The sequence below is a fragment of the Rutilus rutilus genome (genome assembly GCF_951802725.1).
Source record: "Rutilus rutilus genome assembly, chromosome: 21".
In the NCBI taxonomy this organism is placed as follows: domain Eukaryota; kingdom Metazoa; phylum Chordata; class Actinopteri; order Cypriniformes; family Leuciscidae; genus Rutilus; species Rutilus rutilus.
The window spans coordinates 24-24508 of record NC_140226.1 but is presented as its reverse complement, the minus strand read 5'-3'; the positions used below and the strand labels follow the sequence as shown (position 1 = coordinate 24508).

The following is a 24485-nucleotide window of genomic DNA, read 5'->3' as shown; positions in this document are numbered from 1 at the left end:
TGTTCCTGATTAGTTTGCTCCCTATTTAATCCCCTTGTGTTTGCTGTCCTGTGTCGGTACATTGTCTATCCTTGTCTGATACCCTCCGTGAGTTACCTGAAGAAAGCCTTGTCTTGTTAGAAGTATTTGATCCTGTCTTTATTGTCTAAGTTTATCGTCTGAGTGTTAGTCTAGTGTTTTCTGTCTTAATAGTTCATCCTGTCTTGTTTTACCCCCTCGTGGGTTTTGTTTTCTGTTTTTGTGTATTAATAAATCTTGAGTGTCTGCACCTCGTCTGCTTCTGGGTTCATCTCCTCCACATCCCATGACAGAAACAGCTCGTTTTTCTGAGCCCCAAAAAATGTCAATTTAAACATGCTGTAAAAAATGATCTGTTGGGTATTTTGAGCTCAAACTTCACATACACACTCTGGGGACATCAGAGACTTATTTTACATCTTGTGAAAAGGGGCATACAACGGGACCTTTAAGGTGGCTACCTTCAGGAAATCCCCAAAAGGGGTGAAATTCTTTCCCTTTACCACAGGGGGGAGTAAAGAAAAATTGTTACATACAGCCATGACATTGAGTAACATTATTAATAGCCTTATGGCTCCTACAGATGGGTTTGCTGTACGGCTTGAGAAGGCCTTAGACTTTCTACCATGTAATTTATCAGAAATAGAGAAAGATCAAGTAAACAGGCAGGAGACAACAGAAACATTTATTTTCTAAAAAAATAAACTCACAAACTCAAAAGAATGAAGCACTCCTTGTCATTGTCATTATCAGTTCATCTGGATCAGCTGTGTTAAGTTAATCATTGTCATCTGTGTTTGCATTTAAGTTCCGTTTGTTCTGTCAGTCTTCGTCCGATCTACGTTGTGTATGATGTGTGTTGCTGCCTGTTCTGCTATCATTTATAATATTACCATTCAAAATTAATGTTAGAAATATATCCTCATCTTCGTCTGCCTTCCTGCAACTACACGTGACACTATACTTACCCTAAACCATCTTTCCCTCTCTTCTGAAGAAGCTGAGAAAAGCGCACCTCCTCGCACAGTCGATTACTTCAGGCGTGGGCGAAATGAACGCACAAAGCACAAGAACTCTGAAATACTTCATGAAAAACATTACTTTTAACAATTATCGCTTCAACAGTTTCAAAATAATTCAACCTTTATTACATTGCCATTTCATTTCCTTGAAGGAATCTATATCATTACATTCAGTTTAATTGTACCCCTATATTAACAGACCTCAAATAACTTTTTGTAAATATGACATAAGAAACCCACTATATTAAAAGTGGTCTCTTCAGTTCAATGAAAGTCAACCCAGCAGTCTCAACCCAGCGTTTGTTGAAAAAATTCAGTTTAATTCACGTTTATTTGTATAGCGCTTTTCACAATATACATAATTTCAAAGCAGCTTTACAGAAAGAGTGTTGTGTGTTTTATAGTGTAGTAAATATAATTTAGTGCCTTATTTATTTTTGGAAAGTTTCTGGTAACAGTGGAGCTATTCAAAACCTTTTTCTTCATTTCCAACAGCAGTGAGTCGGTGAAGGACGATAGAATCTGTTGTTATGGATTCTGACACACTAGATGAGATGGAAGAAGACGAGCATAAAAACAAGAAAGGTAATCCAAAAAAAGAAAATGTTATGTTTAAGTTATCATTTAGGAAATGTAATTAATCTCTGTCTCTATTCCAGTCAAGAGGATGGAGACTGTCAGTATTGATGTGAAAGCTGAGAACAGAGCAACTGCATTTGTTCCTGTATTTATAGAAACCACCGTCAATGGCCCAGTGACCATCAACGCTGCAGTAAACGGTACTATTACCATAGATGTGCTTACTGAGATGCACTGCTTATTAGCAGTCGGTTAATAGCTTGATAAGTGAAATAATGCTCAGTGATTGTGAACCCTTTTCCTATTAAAGTTCATGTAAGAATTAGATTTCTCTTCCTCTTCAGTTAAGTAAGATTTTCAGTCCCTCTCAGTCATCAATGGTCTGCGGCTGCGCAGCTGTGGGAAGAATCCTCACATGAACAGAGCCATGTCCCAAATCTTCAATCTTTATTGAGTAGTTTACACAATTTATACTTTCCAAAAAAAAAAAAAAAGATGTTGCTTTCCAGAGGGCGCACAAAGATAACACCATAAAAGGAATCATTTCACAGTTGGAAATAACAAATATAGGAATATAACCTTGTACAAAGAAAAACAGGAATATGGTGGCTGGAAATAAGAGGAAAGTACATATTCTCTTTGGTGACTGAACATAAACAAAGTAAATAACTTATATTACACAGAGGAAGAGAAAAAAAGGGAGGGCTTTAAGAGGCCTCTAAATATCACAGTTCATTTTATGGTCATATTGTTCATAGGTAGACATGCTTAAGATACAGTATTTTCTTTTGTGTATCTGTATATTTTTTACTTCCCTAATTTTTTCTCTCCTCACAGGTGAACTCACAGAAGAGCAAGGTAAAGTCTTAACAATTGTATTCTCTTTAGGCTAGTTCACACTGCACCGACAGACATCAACCAACACCAATAGACATGAACGCCAGATTTTGTCAGATCAGTCTTTTCCCTGCATCTGTTAGTGTTGATCAGTGTTTGTTTTCACAGACTGAACATGTGCATTCAGCATTTGTCAGTCTTTGTAGTGTGAACTTTTTTAAGTGTTTCAGAGTGATTTAAACGGATCGGATGTATGTTGAATTTGGACACCAGCCCAGGGGCATAATGTACAGTAAATCTGTGTGTTTCATTCTATGTCTGTGTACACACAAAAGGCAGAATATATAAATGGATGACTGATCTAAATGCTGCCATGCAGTGGTTGGACAGGTCAGGGTCATGACCAGTAAACCTTTCATACAAGAACTAAAGCATTCACTGCCAGTTGTTCCTTGAACCCTGTCCTCTGTTCTGAGTTTACAAATTAGGCATTAAAAAAGTATACATATGCCTGGATGACAATTCTGATTTGAATTCTTAAGGGTATTCTCTTCCATAAGTGTAATATATTTATCAAAATGTAGTGCATTAAATAGAAGATCTGAGGCCTCTGGGCTGTTTTACTTTCAACATTAATTTAATTACAATATGTTGAATGAATTCTGATCAGATCATGCTGATGCTGAAGCATTGTAATGTTTATTTTTTTAAATGAAAATGTTTTAGCTTTCCCTCATGTTTTATTTAATTACACCAATCTTTTATAACAGTGGATTTGATTCTGAAAAAATTCTTGGAAACTCACAAAACCAACATGAAGAAGAAAGCAGAGCGTATTTTTGAATGCAAGAAAGAAAATGAAGCAGATCTCAAGGATGTTTACACAGAACTGTTCATCACACAAGGAGATATGGAAGATGTCAATCAGGAACACGAGATTATGAAGATCCATGAGGCTTTCAGGAAACCAACACAGGACAAACCAATCAAATGCAATGATATATTTACATTATTAAAGGAAAAAAATGAAGAAAAGATTGTGCTGACCAAGGGAGTCGCTGGCATTGGAAAAACTGTCTCTGTGCACAAGTTCATCCTGGACTGGGCAGAACAAAAAGCCAATCAAGATGTAAACTGCGTGTTCCTGATTCCATTTCGAGAGCTTAACTCGATGACAAATGAAGATTTCAGTCTCCACGAGCTTCTGCTGGAATTTTATCCTGAACTGAAAGATTTGGAGAAATCAAAGTTATATAAGGAATATAAGCTAGCATTTATATTTGATGGACTTGATGAGAGTCGCCTCCCTTTGAAGTTTACAGATAGATCATTACACAGTATTGAGAAAAAATCATCTGTAGATGTGTTATTCACAAGTCTGGTCAAAGGGACTCTGCTTCCATCAGCTCTCATCTGGGTGACCTCACGACCAGCAGCAGCCAATCAGATCCCTCTTCAGTATGTAGGTTTGTTCACAGAGGTGCGAGGATTCAATGACCAACAGAAGGAAGAGTACTTCAGAAAGAGAATCACAGATGAGACTGAGGCCTCCAGAATCATCTCACGTATTAAGGCATCTCAAAGTCTCTACATCATGTGCCACATTCCTGTTTTCTGCTGGATCACGGCCACAGTACTTCAGGGTATTCTCATTGGGAAAAATACAGAGAACATCAGCACAACACTCACTGAAATGTACATTCACTTCCTGCTGATACAGATGAACATGAAGAGCCAGAAGTATGATGAACAAGAAGAAAGACAACGTAAAAAGCTCTTACTTTCAAATGGAAAAATGATTAGGAAATTAGCCAAGCTAGCATTTGAACAACTGAAGAAGGAAATCATTGTGTTCAGTGAGGAAGATCTGGAAGAATGTGGTATTATTGTGAGTAAAGACACTGAGTTCACAGGAATGATTGCTGAGATCTTTAAGAAGGAAGATGGATTTCATGAAGAAAAGGTCTTCTGCTTTGTGCATATGAGTGTTCAAGAGTTCCTCGCTGCAGTGCATGTGTTCCTCTGCTACCTGAACAAGAACATGCAGCAGCTTCAGTATTTCTTTGATGAGCCAAAAGAAAATATCACATTGCAGGAGCTACTAGAGAATGCTGTTGATAGAGCCATAAAGAGTGAGAAAGGACAACTGGACCTATTCCTGCGGTTTCTGATGGGAATTTCACTGGAATCCTCTCAGAGACTGCTGAAAGGCCTCTTCACACACACTGAAGACACCACAGAGAGCATCACTCAAACAACTGAATACATTAAACAAGTACAAAACAAGGAAATCTCAGATGAAGTTACAGTCAACCTATTCTACTGCTTACTTGAGCTCAAGGATCATTCCTTATATGAGGAAATCAAGAGATACCTCAGTTCAAATGAACATCCAGGAAGAGAACTCTCATCTTCAATGTGCACAGTGCTGACCTACGTACTGCTGTCAGAGAAGGTGCTGGATGAGTTTGACCCAAAGAGGTTCACTTCATCACAAGCAGGCTACAACAGACTCGTTCCAGCTGTGAGATGCTGCAGAAAAGCCCTGTGAGTAATTTCACTGATCGCTGTTTACTTATACTTTTTATTATACGTCACTAAACAACAGAATGTCAAAATACTGTTTGAAATATCTTTCTGTCCTGATTATGAAGGGTACAATGTGTTATTGTAAAACACTGAACATCAGAAAATAATCTGGTTAAATGTTATGTTTTGCCAGATTTGACGGCTGTAGTCTTGATGAAATATGCTGTGGAACTGTATCTTCAATTCTACAATCATCAGAATCCCATCTGAGAGAGCTGGACCTGAGTAGAAATCAACTGCAGGATTCAGGAGTGAAGATGCTCTCTGATGGACTGAAGAGTTTACATTGTCAACTGAACATACTGAGGTTTGACATTCACATTCACTTATTTACTATGTTTAACCCCCTGGGATCGGCAATCACGCCGGCGTGACTTATTAGTGCAAAAGAGACTCAAAATACTCTGTCGATTTTGATCTTACATATAAGTGTCTCTTTTTTTGTGTATACTCACAATAAGGGCTGCACGATTATGACAAAAATCATATTTGCCGATTATTCCCTTGAAATTGTAATTGCGATTATTAATAACGATTATCACAATTTACATTGAATATATATATATAATGTTTACCTTGGATGTTATACAATGTGCATGCATTCAAGTCCTCACATTCTTTACTTGTGGTACTCTCAGTGACACACCTGAATGAAAGGCTCATTATGCGGCTCATTATGCAGCTCATTATGCGGGTCATTGTCTTCTCAGGTGTGAATCACGCCCACTCGCATATTGCCTTTCCAAACAAAAAGTGTCTTACAAAGTTTAAATCAATGTATTGTTTTATGTCAATGATTAGGCAGGATGATTTTCAGATCATTTTCAAGCAAAAACTCTAGGCGACAACATCCATTAGTCAAAAGTTTAGTGGACACATATTTAGTATGTGTTTTGTGGCCTTATATCAGAAACTTATTTTTACAAATTTTTTGTTTTTTCAGTAACCATGCATAAACATTATTCTCTCAAAAATACAAACATGTACATACATGTTGCTCACATATTATGGTAGCCCTGTTTGTGCTAAATAGAGTGTAATTACACCTTTGCCATTAATATGTTTATAAGCAACTGAAAAAAGCACAAATATCAGGGCATGTCAGAACATCTCAAGGACCCCAAAAACACCTTAGACCTCAGAGGGTTAAATATGTGCATGAATAGCTGTTTCACCCCTGTCTATATTGTAGTATGAATGTATCAATGGTGTTTTCTCCAAAGACACAAGGCAGGCAATGCCTACTCAAAAAACCTGATGAGAAAACCATCATGGTTCCCAAGCATCCTGGAAAAGACAGCTGTGGAATATAATTGATTTTACAATGCATCGCAATTCTGATGTGAATGATTCTGCATCGATGATTAAAAACTAAATAATTGATTTAAAAAAATATATTAAATAGGCCTATCAGACATATTAATGTTCATTTTTATTGTGAGTAAAGAACTCTTATTATAGGCTATATTAATAAAATATAAAGTTGCGTATATCCTTCATAAGCAAAGAACTTCATCTGATGTTTCGATATTGGTTTTCACAGAAAGAACATACATGAATGAGAAAATAAAGTGTGAAACGTGCTTTGTTAAACAAAGTTATTAAGTGCAATAAGCCACAGAAAGGATCTCAATACATTACTCACGCTGATTGACACACACCCGAAGCTTGTGCAGAGAAAGACGCCTCTCTCAGACACCATGCAATCCTGAATTCAGTTCTCTTTAGCGACGTATTGCGCTTGAACAGTTAGATACTCACAGAATTATTTCAAAATATCTGTCTTGATGAATATTTGTGTAATCATCGTCTGTGTAACTGTAATGACTGTGAAATTTTTTTTTTAAACGAGGAAGAACTGGATGAAATTAAGATTCTAAATACAAATAATAACAAAAACACCAGGGAACAAAACTGAAATGAGAACCAAATAAACAGCCATACAAGAACATGACCTGACCAGGAACACAGGAAAAACTGGGGCTTAATACACAAGGGCTAATAGACTAACAAAACAAACCTGGAAACAATCAGGGAACTAATCAACAAGAAAAACTACAAAAGGACTACAAAACAGGAAACAGGAACAAAACAGGGCAGAACGCAACCTAAAAGCTAAAATATAAAGCACAAGTTACACAAAATCGTGAATACATAACAGAAATGATATAAGATCCATGCATTAGGCCTTAATATAATAAACTTGCTTCTGTTTGTGTCATTAACCCTCTGGGGTCGGCGTGTTATACATCATTCGATTGTGTTAAGTGTCTAGTTACCTTTCAGTCAGCCACTACGAGTGACGTCAGTGACTGATGAAATGGTGGTTTCGCTTAGAAGCCTATTACCTTCGAGTTCTACAAAACAAGCCAATGGCAAAACAATGCCATGGGTCTGTGGAATTTGCATAGCGCAACTCCGCCTCACCTCGTGGGTATATAAGGAGCTGCGCGTGCAATCTTGTATTATGTTTCTGCTTCGGAGCCAAGTGTTACTTCACTTTTCTCCACTGCAAAGCTGTCTAAGCTGAAATACGAGACTAGCAACTCTTCAGCGGTGTTGGTGTTACGGCGTGTTCCAACAAGATCTAAATCACGCTCAGGCAGCATTCGTGGATGCGTCATATTCCCATTGCGGGAACATGACCATCACAATGTTGTGATCGAGACTCGATGACCTCCATCGAGGTAGAGTCCCCTCTGCTGCAGGAAAAACTGTTCCTGAACCCGCTGCAGAGAGCGCAGTTCCCCAGTCTGCACTGTAGAGAGTTGTCCCTGAGGCTGCTACTGAGAGGACTGTTCCTGAGCCTGCAGCAGTGAAGGCTGTTCCTGAGTCTGCTGCCAGTAGCACTGTCTCTGAGTCAGCTTCAGAGAAAGCTGCGGCCGACGCAGCTGCAGAAGCACTCCTCCGGTCTGTATCAGCTCGTCAAGAGATGCCTGTCGTCGTTGCTGCCAAAATTCTTGAAATTCCTGCCAAACCTGTCATGTCCTCAAGTCCTGTGCCCACAGCTGCAGAGAGCGCTGATCCCAAGCCAGCTGCAGAGAGCGCTGATCCCAAGCCAGCTGCAGAGAGCGCTGATCCCAAGAGAGGTTCTAGCTAGCCTCCGTTTTGTTTGACAATACTTTGAATGTCAGCAAGAAGTGATGTCACCTCACATCACACGTCACAACATCACTTAGAGCACCTTTAAATAAAAGTATACATTCTATCATATGTATTTCAAAGTTAAGGATTCATTAGTTAATGAATTAGTTGAATATTGGAACAAACACTAGTTGATAATCTTAGTTGATAATTCAATATACCTACTTTGTTTTTGACAAAACATCACATACTATATATTTAACATATGAGCAGAAATTGGCAAACAAAAGCTTATTTGATGTGACAGTAGTCTCTTTTACAGTAAAAACTTTATAATCTATCAATAAAATTATCAATAAAATTAAAGCTGCAAGCAGCATTTATCGGGGTTCAAGCAATTAAGGCCTTTAAGGCCTTTAAGCATAAAAGCATCAAAAGTTATTAAGATATATTTAGCAAGCATGTAACTACTGACATAATAGATGAAAAAGACCATAGGAAATATATGGTTTTAAAGCTTTTTAACAGTTATAGCGCCACCTTTGGTCCAATCTCCATAAAATTTTGCATGCGTGTTAATGATGGTATGTCACATATGCTCACCAATTTTTGTGAAGTTCTGAGTTTTTGTTTAGGATTTATAGGCTTTTGATTGCATTTTGCCACGCCCATTTTATAAATGACCCTATTACAGCAATCCAAATGCCAAAGTTCAACTTTTTTTCGATAATTATTGATCTAGAGAGTCCAGAGAATTGTCCTAGACTGGTTTGGTTCCGATCGGGCGAAAAACCAGGGACTAGTTCGCAAAAGTAGGTTTTGGACAAAATTCGACATAGCAGAAAATTGGTTGTGTAACAGCTGTCGTCTGTGTGTCTGTGATGTTGTGTAGCAGCTGTCGTCTGTGTGTCTGTGATGTTGTGTAGCAGCTGTCGTGTGTGTGTCTGTGATGTTGTGTAGCAGCTGTCGTCTGTGTGTCTGTGATGTTGTGTAGCAGCTGTCGTGTGTGTGTCTGTGATGTTGTGTAGCAGCTGTCGTCTGTGTGTCTGTGATGTTGTGTAGCAGCTGTCGTGTGTGTGTCTGTGATGTTGTGTAGCAGCTGTCGTCTGTGTGTCTGTGATGTTGTGTAGCAGCTGTCGTCAGTGTGTCTGTGATGTTGTGTAGCAGCTGTCGTCTGTGTGTGTGTGATGTTGTGTAGCAGCTGTCGTCTGTGTGTGTGTGATGTTGTGTAGCAGCTGTCATGTGTGTGTCTGTGATGTTGTGTAGCAGCTGTCGTGTGTGTGTCTGTGATGTTGTGTAGCAGCTGTCGTGTGTGTGTCTGTGATGTTGTGTAGCAGCTGTCGTCTGTGTGTGTGTGATGTTGTGTAGCAGCTGTCGTCTGTGTGTGTGTGATGTTGTGTAGCAGCTGTCGTGTGTGTGTCTGTGATGTTGTGTAGCAGCTGTCGTCTGTGTGTCTGTGATGTTGTGTAGCAGCTGTCGTCTGTGTGTCTGTGATGTTGTGTAGCAGCTGTCGTCAGTGTGTCTGTGATGTTGTGTAGCAGCTGTCGTCTGTGTGTCTGTGATGTTGTGTAGCAGCTGTCGTCTGTGTGTCTGTGATGTTGTGTAGCAGCTGTCGTCTGTGTGTGTGTGTGTGTGTGTGTGTGTGTCGGACAGTAACGCCTCCTCTCCCGCTGTGCAGGCGCTGGATCTGGCGGCGGTGGCCACGGAGCACGCTCAGTTCAGGGACTGGTGGTGGAAGGTCCAGCTGGGGAAGTGCTATTACAGGTCAGAGTCAGCGGCACAACGACTGCGTTCACACGGTGTGTATGTTAGCATGGAGGCCTGCGTTCACACGGTGTGTGTGTTAGCATGGAGGCCTGCGTTCACACGGTGTGTGTGTTAGCATGGAGGCATGCGTTCACATGGTGTGTATGTTAGCATGGAGGCCTGCGTTCACACGGTGTGTATGTTAGCATGGAGGCCTGCGTTCACACTGTGTGTATGTTAGCATGGAGGCATGCTATCACACGGTGTGTATGTTAGCATGGAGGCCTGCGTTCACACGGTGTGTGTGTTAGCATGGAGGCCTGCGTTCACACGGTGTGTATGTAAGCATGGAGGCCTGCGTTCACACGGTGTGTGTGTTAGCATGGAGGCATGCGTTCACACGGTGTGTATGTTAGCATGGAGGCCTGCGTTCACACTGTGTGTATGTTAGCATGGAGGCATGCGTTCACACGGTGTGTATGTTAGCATGGAGGCCTGCGTTCACACGGTGTGTGTGTTAGCATGGAGGCCTGCGTTCACACGGTGTGTATGTAAGCATGGAGGCCTGCGTTCACACGGTGTGTGTGTTAGCATGGAGGCCTGCGTTCACACGGTGTGTATGTTAGCATGGAGGCCTGCGTTCACACGGTGTGTGTGTTAGCATGGAGGCCTGCGTTCACACGGTGTGTATGTTAGCATGGAGGCCTGCGTTCACACGCTGTGTGTGTTAGCATGGAGGCCTGCGTTCACACGGTGTGTGTGTTAGCATGGAGGCCTGCGTTCACACGGTGTGTATGTTAGCATGGAGGCCTGCGTTCACACGCTTTGTGTGTTAGCATGGAGGCCTGCGTTCACACGGTGTGTATGTTAGCATGGAGGCATGCTATCACACGGTGTGTATGTTAGCATGGAGGCCTGCGTTCACACGGTGTGTGTGTTAGCATGGAGGCCTGCGTTCACACGGTGTGTATGTTAGCATGGAGGCCTGCGTTCACACGGTGTGTGTGTTAGCATGGAGGCCTGCGTTCACACTGTGTGTATGTTAGCATGGAGGCCTGCATTCACACGGTGTGTGTGTTAGCATGGAGGCCTGCGTTCACACTGTGTGTATGTTAGCATGGAGGCCTGCATTCACACGGTGTGTGTGTTAGCATGGAGGCCTGCGTTCACACGGTGTGTATGTTAGCATGGAGGCCTGCGTTCACACGGTGTGTGTGTTAGCATGGAGGCCTGCGTTCACACGGTGTGTATGTTAGCATGGAGGCCTGCGTTCACACGGTGTGTGTGTTAGCATGGAGGCCTGCGTTCACACGGTGTGTATGTTAGCATGGAGGCCTGCGTTCACACGGTGTGTGTGTTAGCATGGAGGCCTGCGTTCACACGGTGTGTATGTTAGCATGGAGGCCTGCGTTCACACTGTGTGTATGTTAGCATGGAGGCCTGCGTTCACACGGTGTGTATGTTAGCATGGAGGCCTGCGTTCACACGGTGTGTATGTTAGCATGGAGGCCTGCGTTCACACGGTGTGTATGTTAGCATGGAGGCCTGCATTCACACGGTGTGTGTGTTAGCATGGAGGCCTGCGTTCACACTGTGTGTATGTTAGCATGGAGGCCTGCGTTCACACGGTGTGTGTGTTAGCATGGAGGCCTGCGTTCACACGGTGTGTATGTTAGCATGGAGGCCTGCGTTCACACGGTGTGTGTGTTAGCATGGAGGCCTGCGTTCACACTGCAGTCTGGAAGCACAGATCACGTCTTTATAACGGCTCCGCTTGTGCACATTCACAGGACTGAGATCCAAATCTGTGTTTACATTCATTCCCGCCCAAAATGATTTTCGGTGGTCGTGCTATTAAAATTATGTATAAAATTCATGTCAGGTGGTCATGATTATTTGCCAGCGTGGACACGATAACAGCCGTCACGAGGAACAGATGTATAGTCCAGGAGGAAGTTCTGTTTATCTACAGCGCAGATCTAGAGCTCTGAGGAATATAGTGTAGGTTTCAGTAGTGATGTCACGGACAGAGGTTCACCAGATCCGGAGTGTTCCTGTGTTCGCAAAGATGGATGTAAAGTTCCTCCTCAGTATACAGCAGTGAGCGAGCGCACACAGAGACGCCTCATTATACAACATTACAGAGCTCTGTGTGAGCAAAGATGGATGTAGGGCCCTATTTTAACGATCTGAAACGCAAGTGTCAAAGCGCAAGTAACTTTGTGGGCGGGTCTTGGCGCTGTTGCTATTTTCCCGGCGGGATAAATGACTCTTGCTCCAGGCGCAAATCTAAAAGGGGTTGGTCTGAAGTAGCTTCATTATTCATAGGTGTGGTTTGGGCGTAACGTGAAATAAACCAATCAGAGCGTCATCTCACATTCCCTTTAAAGGGATACTCCACTTTTTTCGGAAATAAGCTCATTTTACAACTCCCCCAGAGTTAAACAGTTGAGTTTTACCGTTTTAGAATCCATTCAGCCGAACTCCGGGTCTGACGGTACCACTTTTAGCATAGCTTAGCACAGATCATTGATTCTGATGAGTCCAGTAGCATTTCTTTCAAAATGACCAAAGAGTTTCAATATTTTTCCTATTTAAACCTTGACTCTTCTGTAGTTAAACCGTGTACTAAGATCGACGGAAAATGAAAAGTTGCGATTTTCTAAGCCTATATGACTAGGAACTATACTCTCATTCCGGCGTAATAATCAAGGAACTGTGCGGCTGTACCATGAGTGCAGCAGGCGTAATGATATGACGCAGCGCCTGAAAATAGGTCTAATAGGTTAGACAAACTTAGTCCCGGTCACGTTGGAAGAAGTTACCGAGCTGGGGACTATTTTCAGGCGCTGCGTCATATCATTACGCCTGCTGCACCCATGGTACAGCCACACAGTTCCTTGATTATTACGCTGGAATGAGAGTAGTTCCTAGCCATATAGGCTTAGAAAATCGCAACTTTTCATTTTCCGTCGATCTTAGTACACGGTTTAACTACAGAAGAGTCAAGTTTTAAATAGGAAAAATATTGAAACTCTTTGGTCATTTTGAAAGAAATGCTACTGGACTCATCAGAATCAATGATCTGTGCTAAGCTATGCTAAAAGTGGTACCGTCAGACCCGGAGTTCGGCTGAATGGATTCTAAAACGGTAAAACTCATCTGTTTAACTCTGGGGGAGATGTAAAATGAGCTTATTTCCGAAAAAAGTGGAGTATCCCTTTAAGAGCAGGCGCGTTTGTTCTAAAGCGGATTCCTATTATAACGGCGGATTTGCCAGGCGTACGCGAGGAGCGGTTCACAGCCGAGGAGACCGACGTTCCCGTCAGGGCGGTTGGGGATGGAGAAACACACCCAAATTAACTTCGGTTAAACAGGCGTATGATAATTTGGGTAAATGTGTAAGCTAGATGTATGCTTTTATAATAAACTATCTATCTATCTATCTATCTATCTATCTATTTATCTATCTATCTATCTATCTATCTATCTATCTATCTATCTATCTATCGATCTATTTATCTTTCGTAATAATGTATGATTTGCAAAAATGAAAACTGCTGCTTCTGTGTAGATGAGAGAGTGTATGCGAGTTGTGCTCACGCTACATTGATTAAGGCCAAGCATGCGCTCTTAAAATAGCATATGAATAACATGCGCAACACGCCACTGACTTTAAACTAGTTTTTCCTGGTCAGTGGCGGAATTGTTTTCTAAACCTGTAAAATAGCATGAGGGAACGTTTGCGCCGGAACACGCCTCCTCTTTGCGCTGAACCGCCCCGAGAGCACAAGTGTATTTCTTAGTTAACCGACGTGCGTCTGTGGAGGGAAAAGTCCGCTGTGCGCGGGTGCAAAATAGGAATGATACATGCGTCGCTGTACAAAGTCAATTGCGCTGGGTGCAAGATAGGGCCCATAAAGTTCCTCCTCAGTATACAGCAGTGAGCGAGCGCACACAGAGACGACTCATTATTTTTTTTATTTTTTTTATTTTTTTATTTTTTTTATTTTATTTATTTTATTTTTATTTTATTTTTTTATTCGGGACAGTGCACATTAATGGACAATCAAACATTTCTGTAGACTGTAAATGAGCCAGGTTATAGCATAAATGCTAATTTTCACCTGTAGTCCCGAGGCAGGAAAATAACATTATACAAGATAATACAATTTAAAAGAATGACAGTACAATATCAAGCACAAAACACATTAGCACACAATCAGGCAGATTACGTTATATCAATACAATTATTTAAAATGAGTACATAATTGTGAAATTTTAATAAATTGTTTAAGATGCTTTTTGAATGTGCAGTAAGTGGGACATTCTCTAGTAATTGTTGGAATGCTATTCCAAAAATGACCCCCTTTGACAGATAAAACAGTTTGACCAAAGTTAGTTTTCCTATGTGGGATTTCTATGTCTCCTCTAAATGAAGCTCTGGTACAACGACCTCTGTCAGACCTTGGTTTGATAAATAGAGATAGTGAAGGTGGGGCTAATCCATGAAAAACTTTATAAATTAAACAGCTATATTTAAAATTAATAAAATTTTCAAAATTGAGCAAATTATATTTTTCTAAAATATTACACTGATGGTATGACAGAGGTTTTTGATCAAGTATTTTTATAGATTTTTTAAATAACTTTTCTATGGGTTTTAAAATTGTGTTTCCAGTAAGTGACCAGGTAGTGATGCAATAATCTATGGGCGAAAATATCATTGAATGTAAGAACATTTTAGCGGAATTAATTGTCATTGATGGTCTAATTTGTTTAAAATTATGTAGATTGAATTTAATTCTGTTCGCTGTAAGTTTGATGTGTTTTTTTAAATGAAAGTGTTGAGTCCAGTGTTACCCCGAGGTACTTGAACTCCTCTACAATATCAAGTGCCACTTCCCCCAGGAACACATTGGACCGCTCTAGTTTTATGGGTTTTTTTGTAAAGAACATAGCAACAGTTTTCTTTTTGTTCAATAGTAGGCAAGATTTAAGCAGCCATTACTGTATATTCTCCAATGCTGATGTGAGGATATATGATGCTTCCTGTGTGCTTTTAGCAGATGTAAAAATGACCGCATCATCAGCATACATTTGAAAATGGACTTTTTCACAAATGTTTGGCAGATCATTTATATAAACAGAGAACAATACTGGTCCCAAAATTGAGCCTTGTGGGACCCCTGCTGAACATTCAAGGTGAGGTGACTTAGTGCTACCAACACTCACAGATTGTCTTCTGTTGGACAAGTAAGATTGAAACCAAACTAAAGCATCTTCTGCAAAGTTGAAGTGAGTCAGTTTAGACAGAAGGGCTCGATGATCTACAGTATCGAACGCCTTCTTTAAATCCAAAAAGACTGCACCAACACATGTGGTTTTATCAAGCAACGATTTCACTGTTTCTATAAAGACACAGTTTGCCGTCTCAGTATGGGATGCAGAAGAGAAGGACCACGGCTGAGATGGTTATTCAGCAGCTTGGCGATCCACTTTTCTGCAGCCTTAGATACAGCAGGGAGGATGCTGATGGGGCCATAATTAGAAATATTGGTTTTGTCGCCTGATTTAAAAATGGGTGAGACTATAGCCACCTTCCATCCTGATGGAACAACTGCCATTTTAATTGATAGATTGATCAAATGTGTTATTGGGCACACTAGCGCATCCCTGTGTAATTTTAAAAAATGTGTGTCAAGGCCATATGCATCTTTGGCCTTTGAGGGTTTCATAGACTTATTAATGTTAGATACTTCCACATCAGTTATCTGCTCTAACCTAAAAACCGGCTGTCCAGGATCAATAGGCTTACGAGCTATCTCTGAGGAACTAAACATTTGTGTTATTTCATTGACCGAATTAATAAAGAAATTATTGAATTCAGTTGCTAATTCTTTTGGATTATTTATAAGCTTGCTGTTAACTTTTATTTCCAATCTATCATTATCTATTTTATTTTGCTTTCCAGTTAATTTATTAATATTTTGCCATATTAGTTTACCATTGCCATTAGCACTTTTATTAACATCCATGAAGAAATTTGCCTTGGCTTTACGTAAGGTATGAGTTGTTTTATTTCTCATTGAAGTAAATCTTTGCCTATCAGTAGTCCAGATTTTAAGAACACTTTAAGTAATATGTCTCTTTCTTTAATAAGTATTTTGCATTGATTATTAAGCCAGGGTAAATGATTTCCCTTTTTTTTACCTTTTCCTCTTTTTATAAAAGGTTCCATAACATCCGCAATTTTAGCATTAAGCATCTGGGAATTGTTTTCAATATCATTATCAGAAAACAATTCAGACCAATTTACTTCATTTAGAAGAATATTAAGATGTTTTGGGATAAAATTAAAATGGTTATTACATTTAAATGAGTTAAATCGCTTTTTACTTAATTTTCGGGAGACAAATACAATATTATGGTCAGAAAGCCCGGTAATGAGGTTGTATGTTTTACCAATCCTCTCAGCATGATTTGTGAATAACAGATCTATTAGAGTTTCTGAGTGGCTTGTTATTCTGGTTGGTGTTTTTATCATTTGTGTTAAATTAAAATAGTCAGTAATTTGTTTAAGAGTTGTTCGTTCCCTCTTTACATTCCAGTTAATATTAAAATCACCCATTAAAATAATTTCCTTGGTTTTATCACAGTGATTGAGGACAAGTTTAAGTTGTTCATAAAAATAGTTTTTCGCTGTGGGCTTTCTATATATACACACTATAACAAAAGACATTGTTGCAGAAAGTGATATATCAACACCTACACATTCCAATACAACTTCATTTGGCCATTCAAACATTGTGCATTTCAGAGTATTTCTAACATACATTATTACTCCCCCACCCCTCCCGTTAGTTCTGTCCTTTCTAAATACATTATACCCGGGCATATTCACAATAGCCTCAGGGGAAGAATGGGTTAACCACCATTATACAACATTACAGAGCTCTGTGTGAGCAAACGTGTCCTGTGTGGTGGCTTGAGCTCAAAGGGAAGCGGATATGAGTATTTAGAGGCCGGATGTCCAGATATCGGATACGGATCTGATTTAAAACCACATTTAGAAGTGGATCAGATCAGATGCGGGAATATCGGATCTCGTGCGGATTACAACTAATCCCGATCTGTGTCAGATGCGAGTAAAAGATCGGATTCTCTGTGTGTAAACGCAGCCTGTTTTACAGAAGTGTGTGGATCATTGTGACCTGCATTAAGAGATTTAGTTTGAAGTGTGTGTGTGTGTGTGTGTGTTTGTAGACTGGGCTTGCACCGTGAGGCAGAGAAGCAGTTCCGGTCCGCGCTCGCTCAGCAGGAGTTCGTGGACTCATACCTCTACCTGGCCAAGGTGAGGTCAATGCTGCAGCTCCAGTGCCTGTGTCCCAGTAAGACCAGTAAGAGTGTGTGTGTGTGTGTGTGTGCAGGTGTACCAGCGTCTGGATCAGCCCATCACGGCCCTGAATGTGTTTAAGCAGGGCTTGGATCACTTCCCCGCCGAGGTCACGCTGCTCACGGGGATCGCACGCATACATGAGGTATCTGTGTCTTCATCTTCCCTTCGCTGGGTGAGCTTCGGCTTGATCTGTCTAACTGTGTCCTCCAGGAAATGAATAACGTGATCTCGGCCACTGAGTACTATAAAGAGGTCCTGAAGCAGGACAACACACACGTGGAGGCCATCGCCTGTATCGGCAGCAACCACTTCTACACAGACCAGCCCGAGATCGCCCTGCGCTTCTACAGGTGACCCCGCTGTCTCCCTCACACACAGCCTGCAGAAACACTCACGAGATCAGACTCTGTAGCCTCTGGTCACCTGACCTCTGAACTCAGCATCTGACCAGGGCCATCCGTAACATCTCAACATAAACGTAATAAATAAATAAAATACTTCTTGTTGTTGACCCGTGTCTACAAACTACAAGCAAAAGCACAAATAAATACCACAGAACAAAGACACACATGAGCTAATCAGGTTAGTCGAGTAGTTCTGACAGCAGTTCTCAGGGCTGGGCGATAAAACTATAATTATCATAATATCATTTTCCTAGATAAAATAATAAAAAAAGTACTATAAATAGGGGTGTAACGATACACTCATGTCATTATTCCATACAAATCACGGTCCTATCACGATTTACTATAAGCCAAAATAAAGAAGAGAGTTTTCTATTATTACTGTGTGTGTGAGTGAGCAGTGTGTGTGAGTGGTGTGTGATGTGTGTGAGCAGTGTGTGTGAGTGGTGTGTGATGTGTGTGAGTGGTGTGTGATGTGTGTGAGCAGTGTGTGTGAGTGGTGTGTGATGTGTGTGAGCTGTGTGTGTGAGTGGTGTGTGATGTGTGATGTGTGTGAGCAGTGTGTGTGAGTGGTGTGTGATGTGTGTGAGCAGTGTGTGTGTGTGATGTGTGATGTGTGTGAGCAGTGTGTGTGAGTGGTGTGTGATGTGTGATGTGTGTGTGAGTGGTGTGTGATGTGTGTGAGCAGTGTGTGTGAGTGGTGTGTGATGTGTGTGAGCAGTGTGTGTGAGTGGTGTGTGATGTGTGTGAGCAGTGTGTGTGTGATGTGTGTGAGCTGTGTGTGTGATGTGTGTGAGCTGTGTGTGTGAGTGGTGTGTGTGAGCAGTGTGTGTGAGTGGTGTGTGATGTGTGTGAGCAGTGTGTGTGAGTGGTGTGTGATGTGTGTGAGCAGTGTGTGTGTGATGTGTGTGAGCTGTGTGTGTGATGTGTGTGAGCTGTGTGTGTGAGTGGTGTGTGTGAGCAGTGTGTGTGAGTGGTGTGTGATGTGTGTGAGCAGTGTGTGTGAGTGGTGTGTGATGTGTGTGAGCAGTGTGTGTGAGTGGTGTGTGATGCTGTGTTGCTTAGCAACCTCTCTGGAACTACATCGCTTGGCGGAGGAATAGATGTGTTATAACGTTATACATTTGTTGCTGGTGTTTATTTTATGAATAAAACAAATATTAAATGAATATTTGTATGGAGTAACTGTTTTATAAAGCAATAAGCCTCTTGATGGCGTGATGTACAGTGTATTTAGCTGAGGCGTTTTACTCCTCGTCGAGCCTAACAACGCCCCTCAGCTGTAACACACACAGACTCTCCCACTGTTAATGCACTGTGTGTATGAGGATAAACCATCGAACACACTCTGAATCATCATACTACTAACCCTATCTGCGGTGATTTAAATGATGTTTCAGATGATCAATGCAGTCAATCACAGTTCTGATCTAAAGAAGGTGTGCCAGAAGAACTGTCCCAAACTGTAAATAGTTATTCATCCAGGACATGTGTATTCGGCGTTACTCTGATGTAGTTCCCCGCGTCACACAGCCACCTGAACGTGTTAACCGCAGTGAATCTGCTCATAAAGCCACTGTGTCTCTTCAGAACACTCGGGTTAGACGCTCGATTGATTATTTTTACCATGCTTTTATGAGCTTTTATGAGCTTTTATGAGCTTTTATGAGCTTTTATGAGCTTTTATGCATTTGGCAGATGCTTTTATCCAGAGCGGCTTGCATTGCATTTCAAGGTACACAATTTACATTCTCAATTCTTGCTTTCCCTGGGAATTGAACCCATGACCTTAGCGTTGCAAGCACCAGCGCTCTACTGTTTGAGCTACAGGAAAGATATTTCTATTAAATATCTTAATAGAAAAATGTATGTCTTAGTGTCTGCATGTGCTAATGGGGGATATTGTTTCAAGTCTTGAATCAGGCTTGTGTGGCCTGACTTTGATGGCACGTATCTTCAGCAGTTTGCAGTGCAGGCTGCAATATTAATATTACATGTTTTGTCTCGAAACGCTATGTATTAGCTCGAGTTAGGATGCAGATTTACTATGTTAACTTTACAAGTGCAAAGTGGCCGTGCAAAATCAGTTTTTGTCTGTGTTTTTGGTAATTGTTGGTTTGCTGTGTTTGAGTGCTCATTGTTACAATTACACAGCAAAAGTTCAGTGACATTTTATTTGTGCAAATACTGATACTGACGTAATGATGCATTGGAGTATATATTTAGAGTGGATATGTGTGTTTTGTTAGTGCAGACTGGCTGTTCTTGAAGATTACGTGTTGTTATTGTGTCAGCACCTCTTTATAGGCAACATTGCTCAGAAAGTGGCGCTTTTTGTTTGTTACATCATCTTGAGCAAGATTAGGAAGTCTGCTTGACCTGCCAACTCTGCTGGCTGCAATGTAGAATTGACCATGACTGAAGAAGTGTCTTGTGCAGAAGACACCAACACGTTGCAAAGACTGGCCTTGTGACTTATTCACTGTCATGGCAAAGCAGGGTCTCACTGGTCCACACTGTTGCAAACATCCTCTTCTCCAGGAAAATTCTTTGTCATAGATTCATTCACTTTGTCAACTTCAGAGTTGGTTGGGCACAGTATGACACGTTCACATAGCCACTTTGGATTGGAAATGTTGACTGTCATGTCATTATATACCCAATTGACAATGTCCTCAAGTTTCTCGCCAGAAATTGATAGTGATTCATTGAGCTCAATTGCAAATTCACCCTCTTCTGGAACCACAGGAGTTTTCCCCTCACCAAGGTTCAAAAGGAATTTGGCAAAATCTGCTTCTGTTTGTTGATCTCCAGCAGCTTGAGTGATCCTCATGTTTTCTGTTAGACGAAGAATCTCAACATTTCTCCATAGGTGTGAGCTCTTGAAACACCTCCCTATGATCTGGGTTAGGCTACCATGTGGGACAACAGTAAGGATTTGCCTCCGGTCACTGCTGAAAACCATTGTGATGCCGCCAAATGGCTTGTCTGAACCTCTGAGCCACTGGAATGTACGATCTGCTGCTTCTAATGCACGGCGATCCATCATTGACACTTCATCCACAACCATGAGATGCGTCATTCTAAGAAGTGTTGCAGTGCTGTCATGTTCACTCGTACTGCAAGTGGACTCGTCTGTGAGAATGAGAGGACATTTAGTCCTACTGTGAAGGGTTGTGCCGTTAGGGGTAGCTGCCATGCCACTTGCAGCGGTTGCAAGAGCTACTTTGCCCTGTGCACGCACTTTGTTAAGGATGTGGCACAATATGAATGTTTTCCCAGTTCCACCACTTGCATCAAGGGATATAATTTTTCCAAGTCCCTGTTCCACACTTTCCATCTCTTTATCGACAACTTTTTGCTGTTCGTCATTGAGGCTGTGTCAGTAATGATAGTTTGAAGTTCCTCTATGTTGTGCTCAGTCTCATGCTGGATGATGCGGGGAATTTGACTCCGGACGTGAAGTGGATCAGGCTCAGGGAGGCCAAAGTTCCCATTTAAAGTAAAACCATGTCTTTTAACATAGTCCTTAAGGTCAAGTAGCACTTGAGTCACAATAAATTCATCTGGCTCATTCACATCGGCCCTGCGCATGAAATCTTCACACAGCACATGCTAGTGCCTTTCCCAGAACTGCAAGTGTTCCCCTCTAAGAACAAACATTAGCATGTTGGCGAATACCTCACGCAGTGCTGAGCCAAATGTCACATTTGCAGCCTCCTCCATAACAGAATCTACTTCTTGGTCATTGTCAACAATGCCATGCGCAATGCAAGCTGCCAGATAGGTGTCCATGACCACATCTCCAGCTCGTCGGAGGTCTTTGAAGCATGTTGGCCACATCTGGAACGGGTACACACATCTGGGTACACAATGTGTTGCATGTGTGGATAAAGAGACATTGCTTCAAAAAAGGCGGTCAGTGTGGTGGCAGGCGGCGGAGTCCACATAGCAATTGACATAGCAATACCAGTATTTCTCACAGGATTTTGGTAAATCTGTGGTGAGTGGACCTGAGGCCTTCTAGGGGGGATCGGGGGCATGCCCCACCGTAAGAAGATTTTGTGCATTTTAATGTTAAATTCATCAATCTGGTGCACTTTGAGAGTTCAAAATTAAAAGTGCCAACCCATATTCAGTGTGCAAAGAAAAATTCAAACCTCTTTTAGTTGTGTCTGTCTACATTACACTACTGCATAATAATAGTTATAATATTAATCCCATGACAGTAATAGCCATATATTGTAAAACAAATGCACTGAAAAATAAAGGACGGTCATTAAAGCGATAATGTTTGCACTTATAGGTTTTATTACGCATTTAGGAGAGTATTGCAAGAAGCTGCTTACATTAACCTCACTTTCAAAAAAAAAAAAAAAAATCATGATTTTTCATGAAAAATTATGTTAGAATTGTAGGCCTAAAATACCTTGGTATCAGCTTGTTTTCTTCAATGGTATAATTAATACAATTACAATTAATTTGGTTTGTGTTCATAATCAGTAAAAAAAAAACTTCTAACAAGAATAAACACATATGAACAATTAAATTATTATTGTATTATTCATTATTTTTATATCTTGAAACTACCCAAGCAGTGTTTCCGCTCAGATGTGACGGCGGAATGAATACATTACCAAAATGTGATTGCAGAATATATTTAAATTATCCATCAAATTGTCATTTTCTCCTCACTGTCTTGTGATTTAACAATAATGCCTGAACAGTAAATTACTCGGTGAACAAAGAAAACATTTTGGCATTAGGGATTTGAATTAGTTAATGCCTAAAAATGTAAAAGTTTTACCTTATAAATAGAATATAGTTTAATCAATTTTAAAATTCGTCGCTGGAGTGAATGGGAACATGATTTATTGAAAATATTTGAAAAAATATAAGTGTTTCTTAAGTCAATACTTTTTAATGGCTTGTCAACTTTCCATTCCTCCGCTGCGTGATTCTAGTCAGCGCTGGATTCTCGGCACCACCGGATTGTTGTCAGCGCCAAACACATTTTTGAGCTTGTGAATGCTGATTCTAGTCAGTGCTTGAGCGCTGGTCTATGACTGGAAAAATAATAGAGTCGTTGCAAAAGTAACGATAGGCTGCATGTCGCATTAAACTGGAAGATTTTAGAATGTTAGACATTCTAAACTTTTTAATAAGAAATAATATCAAGTCGTCAAAACTCCTCGAATCACAAGCGACATCACAAGAACACTCACAGCAAACACATAACCCGAACTTGACTGCACATCATATTTTTGACATGATTGATACTGCTTTCAATCGTAATGCAATAGAAATGAACACAAAAAACCTGCCGAGTGCCCACAACACTGACGGGGACGTGCGGTCAGGACTAGAGCGGCTGCGGACAAATGTTGTTGTTTTTTAGCGCTGCTGACGTATTCTTTCACGCACACCATAGATGCGCGTGCACACACAATATGATATCACACTCTGCACATATGTTTTACAACATAATTTAACAAAAACATAGTCCTAACACTTTTTAAATAGCCCACTTAAAGTGTTTATTACAACTACTAAATGCTTAAAATGAATAAAAGTAAATGAACAAAAATTTGCGTTACATATTTGAACTCGTGAACGCCCCCCATTAACACCTGAACGCCCCCCATTAACACCTGAACGCCCCCCATTAACACCTGAACGCCCCCCATTAACACCTGAACGCCCCCCATTAACACCTGAACGCCCCCCATTAACATCTGAACGCCCCCCATTAACACCTGAACGCCCCCCTTTCAAAAATCTTGCTTCCGTTGTTCTCTGAACGCCCCCGTTGAGAACCACTACTCTAGATGAATTGCAAGCATCTTTACTGGTGGCTGTTTCTGCTGAATGGGGAAGTCGTATATGCGCCAGTATCCCTCAGATGCAGTGATGTAACGCCCTAACTCATAACGTGTCACCTCATCACGTCGGAGTGTCTCACGGGTCTCATCATCAGGCACATCCAGTCTCACCATGCACTGATCAGGTCCCTTCTCCAAATATTTATACAGATATTTGACACTGGAGACAGCACACAATTTCAACATTAATATGCGCATTGTATCGGAGCAGGAGGTACGGATTGTATGGCACAACCCATGTATTACTGACAGGTACATTGACTCCACTTCTGATGGTCTTGATGATGGGAGAACCAGGTGCTCCTTCTGTCTTCAGTACAGTGGGTAGGAGTTGTCTGAAAAGCTTGTGTTCTGTCTCAATTGTTTGGGATAGTCTTTGGTGCACTTTTTGTCTAGCATGCAGGTGCTGGCACTGTACCATTGTCCTCTTGGACTGTGAATCATGTGTGATGTTACAATGCGATGTAGTTCCATATTTGTGTTTTTGTCAGGAATCTCTGCAGACACCACACGGTCAATATCGCTGGCGGTCCTGGGTTTGTCGCGGGCTACCATGGTCATGAGCATGTGTATGTGTGGAAGATGCCTCTTTTGTGTTTCCTTCACCATCACATATGCATCAATGTGTCCCAAGATGTCACGCTTGAGGAGGTCTGTGAGGAGCGCTTCCACCTTCAGGTGAAATACTCGAGCAATGATGTCTGGTCTCTGATTGGTCTGTTGACCCTCAAAAAGTGATCCTGTGATTTCAGGCCAGTTCAGGTTGCAAGTGAAGGTGAGGAAGAAGTCAGGGTTTCCTCTGATTCATACCAAGGCCATGGCATCTTGGAACTCCTTGGCGTACCATCGGGGTGATCTGTAAATTGTGGGCGGCAGGATGGTTAGGCGTCCAGGAATGATCTCAGTGTGACTATTTAGGGCATCA

General features: G+C 41.2%; 2 protein-coding genes across 2 annotated transcripts in view; both read left to right on the top strand.

The window, feature by feature from the left end:
- The window catches only part of LOC311281007 (protein NLRC3-like), a gene marked incomplete at its 3' end in the record, with an annotated part of 54621 nt that extends 48263 nt beyond the window's left edge, over positions 1 to 6358 (top strand). The window contains exons 2-7 of the mRNA XM_084393627.1: positions 1536 to 1625; positions 1700 to 1819; positions 2457 to 2477; positions 3227 to 5003; positions 5179 to 5352; positions 6238 to 6358. Of these exons, the coding sequence (XP_084249753.1) occupies positions 1571 to 1625; positions 1700 to 1819; positions 2457 to 2477; positions 3227 to 5003; positions 5179 to 5352; positions 6238 to 6358 (2268 nt within the window). The 5' untranslated portion in view covers positions 1536 to 1570. The remainder of the gene's footprint in view (positions 1 to 1535; positions 1626 to 1699; positions 1820 to 2456; positions 2478 to 3226; positions 5004 to 5178; positions 5353 to 6237) is intronic.
- Positions 6359 to 7717: 1359 nt separating this feature from the next.
- On the top strand, positions 7718 to 24238 carry LOC311281006 (uncharacterized protein; the record flags this gene model as incomplete). The annotated part of the gene is made up of 7 exons (XM_084393626.1): positions 7718 to 7805; positions 7893 to 8134; positions 9808 to 9893; positions 17142 to 17229; positions 17306 to 17416; positions 17485 to 17624; positions 24052 to 24238. Coding segments are annotated over 7 exons (942 nt in total), but the record flags the coding sequence as incomplete, so codon positions are not given.
- Between the last annotated feature and the right edge of the window lie 247 nt (positions 24239 to 24485).